The sequence below is a fragment of the Bufo gargarizans genome, chromosome 9 (assembly GCF_014858855.1).
Source record: "Bufo gargarizans isolate SCDJY-AF-19 chromosome 9, ASM1485885v1, whole genome shotgun sequence".
Taxonomy (NCBI): Eukaryota; Metazoa; Chordata; class Amphibia; order Anura; family Bufonidae; genus Bufo; species Bufo gargarizans.
In genome coordinates, this window is record NC_058088.1 from 185,949,529 (window position 1) to 185,960,507 (window position 10,979).

The window sequence follows — 10,979 nt, forward strand, 5'->3', positions numbered from 1 at the left end:
ACAGCTACAGCAGCAGAGAAGTCAGTCGTCAGAGAACTGGTGTAAAAGAGGATAAATATGTCAGGCCCGTCCGCTTCCTCACGATACCCCCTTTTTGTGAGAAATGGCGAGGGGCCGGAGAAACACCAGTTGTGCAAAAAAGTTGTATTTGCGACTTTTTTACAGCAGAAAACTGGAGTAAGGAGAACTTCACGGTGTCTTGAAGGAAGCAGCCATGACTTTCTTGTACTGCAGAGATCCAGACATGTCGTAGTTTTATCCCAGCCGCCTCTCTGCATGTTTGCCGTGCTGTGGCCGGACCTCCAGCCTGCCCCCATTGTAGTGAATAGGGCTGGAGCGGACTTCCGGCTTCACGGATCCCGCGCCGGAACAGCCTGCCGCTATTGTGAAAGTAGCCTTATACTCCAGAGCTGCACTCACTATTCTGCTGGTGCAGTCATTGTGTATATAAAATTGATAGGCGCCTCATTGATAGATGCACCTCTAACATCTTAGGCTACTGGCGTTTTGAATTCAGTTTGTGAAATCCGTTTCAGGGATCTCACAAACGGATCAGTTCAGCCCTAATGCATTATGAATGATAAGGATCCGTTCAGAATGCATCAGTTTGGCTCCGTTCCGCCCTGGATGCGGACACCAAAACGCTGCTTGACGATGTGGAGCCAAACTGATCCGTCCACATTGTAAGTCAATGGGGACGGATCCATTTTTACTGACACAATATGGTGCAGCTGAAAACAGATCCGTCCCCCATTGACTTTCAACGTAAGTCAGGACGGATCCGTTTTGACTTAGACTTTATTTAAAAAGAATAATGCAAACGGATCCGTTCTGAACGGATACAAGCATTTGCATTATAGGTGCGGATCCGTCTGCGCAGATGCTTTAGCTGATCTCCCATTAAAAAGGGTCTCCGTCAGTTTTCCTACACGAGATGACTGGATGGTGCTTGCTGTAAAGATAACCCTTCCTAGAATGCCAATCACCGGACCAAGTGTTGTGCAGAGACTGAACAAGCAGAGTAAAAACAGGACGCAGGGTAGAGAACACAGCAATGTATTTATTCTGTGTCCAAAACATATAAAAACACCACAGTAATTACAAGACTATATACAAGATCCCATAAGAACATAAAGCAACACTTCTGTCCAATCAGGACGGGTCACAGCAGGTGCGATCACCGGATCTGTGGGGGGTAAAGAGAAGAATGTGAACCAGTGAGGGCGTTTTCTCACTTAAATGTGGTGCTAAATGTGCTTCACCATTTCCAAGTGCTTGCTGTCAATGAATAGTAACCATTCCTGATTATGTCCTGCTGATGCATACAGTAAAGCCATGCACCTGTGCCAACTGGACAGGTGGTCGGTGTCTGGATGGTTCCATTCACTGACAGCAGTCGAAAATGATGAAACCCAAGTGTAACTATCAGCTACTTAGGGCACTTACTGTGTACTTATCCCACTTCTTCTCTGGGTCATAGGGCTCCCACCTGCTTGCTGGAAAGATGTGTTTGTTCTTTTCATACCAGCTCCGAAGAACAACTTTCCCAGCATGAGACTGAAAAGAGAAAACAACAACAATGGTGTTAACGGGGGGGGGGGGTAAAAACATGGCTGCTTTCTTCCAGAAACAGCGCCACACCTTCCCCAAGGTTGTGTGGGGTACTGCAGCTCAGCTACACTCACTTTAATGGAGCTGAGCAGACATGTTTTCCTAATCCTGGACAACCCCTTTAAGTCCCCCAGCTCTTACCTCATCCTTCTCCACTGTGGCATCGCTCAGCAGGCGGACGTCTTCGTGCACGTCAAAGTTGAACAGCGGCCCTATGGCAAAGTGGAAGCAAATTATTTTTGGTGAGGAAGATGAGGCCTGAGAAGAAAGGCTGAGCTATGGACGAGGGGGAGGAATGGATCACAGCAGCCTATCATTTATAATACAATGCCATTGACATGCGCGCTCCTTCGCAGAGCGCAGCCTCTCCTGCGCATTACACCACATTTCCAGCGATCACTATCCTGCCCACAGTTTGCAGTGATCTATATAACCTACAGCCTCCGACAGAGGAGGTCTGACCTGGAAATGTTAGAATTTGGTTCCCCCAACAGTAGGTGATAGTGACAGAATTCATGACTTACCACTTTTACCCCTCGCCTTCGTCACAATAAAATCGTAAAAGCTGTGATGCTGGAGGATAAAGAGAAGAGAGCGGTGAGCAGGAGGCGGCTGTATGGGCCGGAATGAAGATGGCATCAGCGGCACCGCTAATGTCTATGAGAAGTCTCCCGGCCTCTGCGTACCTGCAGTTAAAGGGTTAATTTTTCCGACTACACGATTATGGGACACGAATGACCACAGAAGGTGAAGAGGAGAAAGACGCCTTCACCGCAGTTCGCATTATCTCCTATACTTGGGTTACATTAGGACTTGAAGGTGTGTAAAGACATTCTGACTGTGGGACGTTATATAGGATTGGGAGGGGAGGGGGGGGGTCACGGTCACTGTGCTACACGTGTCGCGGCCACGTGCTTATATAATGCACAGAATAGACTCACGTGTGGGATGATCAGATCCTCTTTAATGTACATTAGCTGCTCCACACCTGCCGACCTGGAGGAAATAAAACAGACAAATGTTACTTGCTGGTCTACAGAAGTAACCTCCAACTGTTGCAAAACTACAACTCCCAGCATGCCCTGAGAGCCTAGTTGGAGCACAAGGATCTACAGGCAGCTTTACACCGTTCCACATTTGCAATCATACGGTTCATGGCAGCCTGTGTCTCCCCCCCACCACCACCACAGACAGAATACCGGGCTCCGTAAACAGCAGCCCTGCCGATCCTCACCTGAGCTCACTGAAGTCCTTGCGCAGGATCTCCAGGGCTTTCTGCAGAAACTGCTGGATGGTATTTCCTTTTTTCATCTAAAAGGATGCGAAGAGTTAATGAAACGCTACTGCTCCATAGTAAATATGTTCTGCAACTTTGCAATAATCCCGTTCTTAAAATCTCTGCTTGCTGTCAGTGAATGGGAACATTCTAGGTTACATGTCCATAGGCTGGAAACCTGTACAGACCCAGTCCCTCTCACAGGTGATTTTTTGTTACAATTGCATCTCCGCATTTTACCCCGCACTGATACGCTGTAACCAAAATCAGGGCAAGAGAGACGGTCGTGCTGCTGAGTTACATAACAGAGACCTGTGGTCTTGACAGGATTTTAGTCTCTGCGTGTAAACGAGAATGCTCCTATTTACTGACAGCAGCAGAGATCTTGACAAAGATCAATTTTTATTTAAAAAAAACTTTTAAAGGGGTATTTTAATCTTAAAATGAAGTTATATGCCATCATTTTATTGCGGTGCGGGTCTGAGCTCTGGGGCCCCCACCGATGCAGAGAATGAAAGGGTCGCAGCGCTGGTTCAATGCACTGCAACGCTCAGTCAGCACAGGGGGGTCTCAGAGGTCAGACCCCATGATCAGGTGACAGGATATCCTAGAGGCAAGTAGTCACAATAAAGATGGGAGTACCCCTTTAGGTCTGAGAACTAACTTCCTCGGCTCCTACCTTTACTGTCCTGCGGTGTCCTGAGCCGTCCCAGTAGCTGAAGGTAATCTCTATCTCCTCACCTGCGGAGAGAAGGGAACAGTCCTAACCACTGCGCTCCTGAAAACCGCCGCCCGTCACCTCACCCGGCACGTGCACACTTACTCTTGATCTTTTCTTGTTTGCGCTCCCACTCCTGTCTTAGCTCTTCTCGGAGACGGTTCTCTTCTTCCTGAGGAGGCAGGTGAGGATGATGAAGCAGCCGCACTGTACTACAACTCAATACAATGCTAGAGGTGCAGGGGGTTACGAGAAAAGCATGGCGGCTTTCTTCAAGGAACAACACCACCCTGCGCATGAGTTGTATCTCAGTCAAAGGAAATTGGGCTGAGCTGCAATACCAGGCGCAACCCATAGGCTAGGGTGGCGCTGTTTCTGTAAGTCATATTAAGGGCTGACTACTGCCATGTATCAGCCACAGTGATGTGGTTTTAAAGGGGCTGTCTCACCTCCGACATGGACTTCATATAGCTAGGATATGCCACCATGTCAGATAGGTGCGGGTTCCATCTCTAAAACAGAGCACCCTCGTTCATAAGAGCCCACAGCACATGCAAAGCCGTCCTCCATTTCTTTCTGTGGGAATGAGGAAAATAGCCGACCTCTGGCAGCCCCGCAGAAGAGAATGGAGAGGTGGGAGCGCTTGTGCTGTGCGCTCTCCACAAATTTCTATGGTACTTCCGAAAATAGACTCGGCTACTTCTGGAACTACCAAAGAGGAGAATGGAAAGCGGCCACGCATGTGTGGTGCGCTCTCGTTCACTTTGGGTGCCCCGTTCTAGAGATAGGTGCGGGTTCCACCTCTGGGACCCACACCTATCTGACATGGTGGCATATCCTAGTGATATGCTTTCAATGTGTGAGGTGGCACAGCCCCTCTAAGCGGTGATGACTTTCTGCCACCATCGATGGCGCAGTCAAGGTACTAAAGGTACATACAGGGCTAAAGGTCCTGGCGTCAGATCTTCCTACCTTCTTGACTTGTCCTAAAAAGTGCGCCCACAGCCTTCACTCCGTATCTGGGAGGTCATGCATGTGGAGCCATAGCAGCTACTCACAAGCCTCTGCTTCCTACTCTGGTGCAGACAGCAGTGTAAAGCAAGGAGGTTTTTCCGTTGTGCTTGTACAGCTCAAACAAGATAGCGGTCACACTCTACCTCTCGATCTCTGTCTGGCAGGAAACTTGTGTCTACATCGGGGTTCTTTCCCAGCTTCTTTTTCTTCTTGGGCAGCTCTGAAAGCAATGGAAATGTGAGCAAGATCATGAGATGAAGGACTAATCTACAAGGAATAGGAAAATACACCCTACAGTGATCCGGCCTCAATGTAAGTGCCAGATTATCAGATATTCCGGACTATCAGACGGTCACAGATCACTGTACAGGTTTAAAGGAACGTTGCGGCGATTATCTATTTTATAGCTCCTACCTTCCTTTTCCAGCTCCTCCTCCTCCTCCTCCATGTCGTCTTCATCCTCTTCCTCGTCCTCATCGTCGTCAATGTTGAAGGACAGGCTGGCAATCTTCCGCTTCTGCTCCTTCTTCCTTTCCCGTTCCCTTTGTTTCTCCAACTTCCTGCGAACACAGCGGCAATTCAGGTGAATGATGGGAGTGATTATAATCTTAGTGCAGCGCTGTGGATGACACTATATCCAACGATGTCTCAGGCACTGGTGCCAGATTTACAGACGCTCCCAGTGGTGGTCGGTGAATTTCCACAGCACATCGCAGTTCTATGCTGGATCATCAGATGCCAGATTACAGGAATCCCACCCTAAGGGCTCATTCAGACTGCTGTACGTTGATTTTCGCACCTGATCCGTTTTTTGTTTTTTTTGCGGATTAGATGCGGACCCATTCACTTATATGGGGCCCCAAAAAATGGCGACAGCTGTCTGCATCTTTTCTTCCGTTCCACAGAACAAATAAAACTATCCTATACTTGTCAGTGAAAATGTGACCATGGCCCCACTGAAGTCTATGGGTCCGCAAAAATGCAGATCCGCTTTTTTGCAGATATGCTGAACTGACCTGGAAAAAAAAAAAAACGGATCTGCATTTTCGCATACCGCAAAAAACATATGGCTGTCTGAATGAGCAGTAATACTGTTAAGGAGGTGTTCCTGGAGTTCTATACATCCTCAGGATAGGTCATCAATATCAGATCGGCAGGGGTCCGACTCCGGATACCCCCTCCAATCACTGCTTAAAGAGGCCGCTGCAGCCTCGACCAGTGAGGTCACGCCCATCAGTCCTATGGTCTTTGTGCTGCCCAGTCCCATTCAAGTGAAGGGGCCTGAGCTGCAATACCAGTCACAGCCACTATACAACAGACGGCGCTGTGCTTGGTACAGTCTGCAGCTGGTTGTGGCGGTCCCGGGTGTCGGACCCCCACCGATCTGATATTAATGATGCATACTTAATGCCCAGAAAACCCCTTTAATAGGAGGGCAGGTTCTCCCCGCTTACAGCTGCAGGTCTTTGAACTGCTCCTTCTTGGCCAGCTGCTTCTCCCTCTCTTTCACCAGCGCCTCCTGCTTGGCTTTCATGTCATTAAGGGTCACCAAACCTGTACGGCAAAAAGACAAAACGCAAAACTGTAATGTGAAAAGGCGCCAAATACTGTGAAATTCTCGTAATCCGGCATCTGTGAGTAACGAATAGAGGCGGGATTATGAGATATTCTAGATTAAAGAGAGCGCAAAATAAGATAAAGGGGTTTCCGGGATGCAACATTGATGGTCTGTTCCCAGGATTGGTCACGACTATCAGATCTGCAGGGATCCGACACCCGGCACCCCCGACGATCAGCTGTATGAAGAGGCCGTGGTGCTCCGGTGAGTGCTGCAGCCTAGGTGTAGCTGAGCCCCCACTGAACTGAATGGGCCTGGGCTGTAATACCAAGCACGGCCACTATACAATGGATGGCGCTGTGCTTGGTGAGCTGCGAGGAGGTCACAGCGCTCACCGGAGCACAGCAGCCTCTGCTCATCAATGGGGGTCCTGTGTGCGTAGCGGACCCCCAACGATCATATATTCATGACCTATCCTGAGAATAGGTCGTCAATATACTACTCATGGCTGTAGATGCTTAGAGTTGTAGTTGTGCAGGATTGAAGGAATTTCCCTGTACAGACAGCTGCAAGCAGCGCCTCCGTACAGTTTTGTCTCCCATCAAACTGGGCTCTTCTCAGAGACTCAGACACAGAGATTCTGTCTTCAGACCTCTGCTGCTTGCTGTCAGTGAATGGAGCAAATTCTTGCAGAAACCCGAAGATTGAAACATGAGACAAGCTGTCATAACGCTGCACTGATTGCAGTTGGTCATAATCAAGTGAAGGTTTCCATTCAATGACAGCCAGCAGCAAAAGCTTTTAGGACCAATTTGCACATAACTGGACAAAAAGTGTCCGTCCAAGACTTAAAAACGGATGACCTCTCCTCGGGATAGGTCATCAATATCTGATGATGGGGGTCTGACTCCCGATACCTGCGCTGATCAGCTGGTTTGAGAAGGGGGGGGACCGAGTGCTGCAGCCCTTCCATACTATACCAAGCACAGCGCCCTACACTGTATAGTGGCTGTGCTTGGTATTGCAGCTCAATCCTATTCACTTGAATGTTACTGAGCTGCATATAGGTCATGTGACATCACAGCTGATCCACGGGGGTGCTGGGAGTTGGACCCCCACCGATCACGTACTGATGACCTATCCTGTGGAGCGTGACCATACTCACCCACGGTGCTGGATTTCAGCTCGGCCTCCACGGCGTCATAATGGGCAGAGAATTTCTTGTTGATATTTGCCTTCACCACATTCTCCTGCAAGAGAAAAAAATTAAATAAAGAGAAGTGACATTTTATGCATTGTGCGCCCCGCACCGTGACAAACACAGCACAGCTGTGCCGCGCACACAGCACCTCCTGCCAGAGGTATGGCGCCCCATCACTTGTAAGTAAATGCTGTATAATGAAAGGTTCTGCAACATTCTGATATACTTTAGGTTTCTATTCACTAGAGTCAAAATGCTTGCTTGCTGTCAGTGAATGGAAACATTCTGTACAATCCTATATCAGCCGCAGCATGAACGCACACTGTTATAATAAGTCCAGGCTGTCAAAGAGGTTTTGTGGGACTTGAGGTACGGATGGCCTTTCTTCAGCAGAGGTCACCAGATCGGACCCCCGGACCCCCACAATCAGCTACCGGTAGTGGCCGACAATATCTAAGTCCTAGAAAAAGCCCCTTAACCTGACAGGAGATTGTCTGGACGAGATAAAATTGTAACAAATCCTCAGCTGTAAAATTGTGTATACCTAGAAGCATCTGATTATAAACAGGATTGTTTCCATTCACTGACTGCAGAGATCCTGAGTGCAGGAAAGGGGGAGTTCTGGTAAGAAGAGTTTCTCCCCTACTCACAAGGTAACCCTTTACACCCGTCACTGCACAGGTCTGCCATCTGCAGATGTAAAGAAGCAGGTTTCCATTCACAGACAGGAAGCAGGGATAGTGAAAAGTGAAGAACCTTACATTACACCTGAAACCCCAACAGGCAGCAATCTGTGGCCTCCGCTGCACTACAACTCCCATCATGTCTTCCCAGCTGTGGCCTCCGCTGCACTACAACTCCCATCATGTCTTCCCAGCTGTGGCCTCCGCTGCACTACAACTCCCATCATGTCTTCCCAGCTGTGGCCTCCGCTGCACTACAACTCCCATCATGTCTTCACAGCTGTGGGCTCCGCTGCACTACAACTCCCAGCATGTCCTCACAGCTGTGGCCTCTGTGGTACTACAACTCCCAGCATGTTCTCACAGCTGTGGCCTCTGCTGCACTATGACTCCCAGCACACCCTTCCAGCTGTGGCCACTATGGTACTACGACTCCCAGCTGTGGCCACTATGGTACTACGACTCCCAGATGTGGCCACTATGGTACTACGACTCCCAGCTGTGGCCACTATGGTACTACGACTCCCAGCTATGGCAGGGTCTCCATCACCTCCGCTATCTTCTGCTTCAGCTGTTCCAGCTGCTCCCGCTGTTTCTCCCGCTTCTTCATGAGCTGCATGGCTCTCCCGGCCTCGCTGGCCGCCCCCTTGTACTGCGCCATGTCCGAACACGGAGCTCCACCGACCACCGGAGAACACAACAACCGCCGCTACCACAGGACGGAGCTTCTGGAAAAAAGGTAAATGGAAACTGCTGACGTCATCAGCCCGCGCCGCGCCTCACGGTTACTAGGAGGAACGCCGAGCTGCGCTGTGGTATCTGCATCTCCAGCGCCATCTTGTGGTAGACCAAGTGCAAACTGCAGATACGACCAGCTATAGCAGAGCATGCTGAGAATTGTAGTTCCACATCAGTTGGAGAACATGTGCTGTTTCTTACTCATTGTACATTATTTTGCACCCATTGTCCTTCAGCATGCTTCCTTCTATTTTATTCTATGGTGCCACAGTCCTATTCTCAGTAATAGTGGATGAGTATAGCCTTTTATATTAGTAAAACCTGGAATGCACAGGGCAGGCAGCTGTACTTTGAAGATCCCTTTTTTTTTTTTTCTGGAACGAAATTGGGCCCTGGCCACGTTCAAAAGATGTAGGCCTTTCATGTACTCTACATTACACAGCGGAGGACTTTCATAATCGTGTAATAAAAATGGCGCTTGTTCCAAAGAGAGCCCCTTTAAATGTCACAAAGTGTCGCCATGACTAATGCCAATGGGGGAGGCAAACTGCACGGAGAATGAATGTTCGTGAATAGGCTCATTCATCCTACAAATTACAGCATGTCGTCCCGGATCTGGTGGGACAGGCCTGGATTTTGGCAAAGGTCCCACGGTTTTGGGACAGGTGTAGGATGTCCCGCTTACAACTGTCTCTGCGTCTTCAACTGTCTCTGCAACACAGAGCGCTCCGCGCTCCGCCATTACACCCGGCTGGGGCTGTCCCCAGGAGTCGTGATGCGGTGGCCTCATCACACGTTCGGGGCTGAATAATAGCACGCCGCCGCCGCCGGGGAAAATGACGATCATCTCTAGTGCTTATTGCAGCAGGAGCAACGACGTCACTTCAACGTGCCCGCTGCTGGGAAGAGCAGGATGAGCGCCATTCACTGGGGAACGGGGCAAGGGGAGGGTTAATACAGGCCTCAATTTACTGTGTGGGCACCACTGCTGTTTGGAGCACTAAGGGGGCATAACTTCTGTATGTGGGCACTAAGGAGGCATAACTACTGTTTGGTGGCATATATACTGTGTGCGGGGGAACTTAGGGGGCATTACTACTGTGTGTGGGGAATTTAGGGGGCATTACTACTGTGTGCGGGGAACTTAGGGGGCATTACTACTGTGTGCAGGGAATTTAGGGGGCATTATTACTGTGGGCGGGGAACTTAGGGGGCATTACTACTGTGTGTGGGGAATTTAGGGGGCATTACTACTGTGTGGGGACACTAAGGAGGCATAACTACTGTTTGGTGGCATTACTACTGTGTGCGGGGGAACTTAGGGGGCATTACTACTGTGTGCGGGGAACTTAGAGGGCATTACTACTGTGTGTGGGGAATTTAGGAGGCATAACTACTGTGTGCGGGAAACTTAGGGGAAATTACTACTGTGTGCGGGGGAACTTAGGGGCATTACTACTGTGTGCGGGGAACTTAGAGGGCATTACTACTGTGTGTGCAGTATTTAGGAGGCATAACTACTGTGTGCAGGAAACTTAGGGGAAATACTACTGTGTGCGGGGGAACTTAGGGGGCATTACTACTGTGTGCGGGGAACTTAGAGGGCATTACTACTGTGTGCGGGGAACTTAGGGGGAATTACTACTGTGTGAAGGGGAACTTAGGGGGCATTACTACTGTGTGCGGGGAACTTAGAGGGCATTACTACTGTGTGCGGGGAACTTAGGGGGAATTACTACTGTGTGCGGGGGAACTTAGGGGGCATTACTACTGTGTGGGGACACTAAGCGGACATATTATTTGGGGCACTAAGGAGGCATATCTACTGTGTGTGGGGCACTACTACTGTGTGGGGGTATAACTACTGTATTGGGTCACTAAGGGGACAAATAGTGCTTGGGGCACTAAGGAGGTATATCTACTGTATGGGGGCAATAAGTAGGCATATCTGTGTGTGGGGCACTACTACTGTATGGGGGCACTAAGAGGGCATATATACTATTTGGCGGTAATCAAGGGGCATAACTTCTGTGTGGGGACACTAAGGGGATATAAATATTGTTTTGGGGCACTAAGGAGACATATTCACTGTGTAGGGGGCACTATTACTGTATGGGGACACTAAGGAGGCATATCTACTGTGTGGGAGCAATCAAGGGGCATAACTGCTGTCTGGGGGC

General features: G+C 49.4%; 1 protein-coding gene across 1 annotated transcript; it reads right to left on the bottom strand.

The window, feature by feature from the left end:
• Positions 1-1,040: 1,040 nt before the first annotated feature.
• On the bottom strand, positions 1,041-8,821 carry FAM50A (family with sequence similarity 50 member A). Its single transcript, XM_044306277.1, has 13 exons — positions 8,612-8,821; positions 7,343-7,427; positions 6,074-6,173; positions 5,034-5,179; positions 4,763-4,839; positions 3,711-3,777; positions 3,567-3,628; positions 2,846-2,922; positions 2,553-2,607; positions 2,136-2,184; positions 1,753-1,823; positions 1,447-1,557; positions 1,041-1,186 (listed from the first exon to the last, which is right to left on the bottom strand). The coding sequence occupies exons 1-13, from the start codon at positions 8,720-8,722 to the stop codon at positions 1,178-1,180; spliced, it is 1,020 nt and encodes a 339-aa protein (XP_044162212.1). The 5' UTR covers positions 8,723-8,821; the 3' UTR covers positions 1,041-1,177.
• Between the last annotated feature and the right edge of the window lie 2,158 nt (positions 8,822-10,979).

What these genes read in the sequence shown, in the direction of transcription:
- FAM50A (XM_044306277.1), bottom strand. Translation starts at nt 8,722, where the DNA reads ATGGCGCAGTACAAGGGGGCGGCCAGCGAGGCCGGGAGAGCCATGCAG. An exon ending in AGGATCTGATCATCCCACAC is followed by an intron (nt 2,185 to 2,552) that starts GTGAGTCTATTC and finishes TTTATCCTCCAG; the next exon opens with CATCACAGCTTTTACGATTT. An exon ending in GAAGGCGAGGGGTAAAAGTG is followed by an intron (nt 1,824 to 2,135) that starts GTAAGTCATGAA and finishes ACTTTGCCATAG; the next exon opens with GGCCGCTGTTCAACTTTGAC.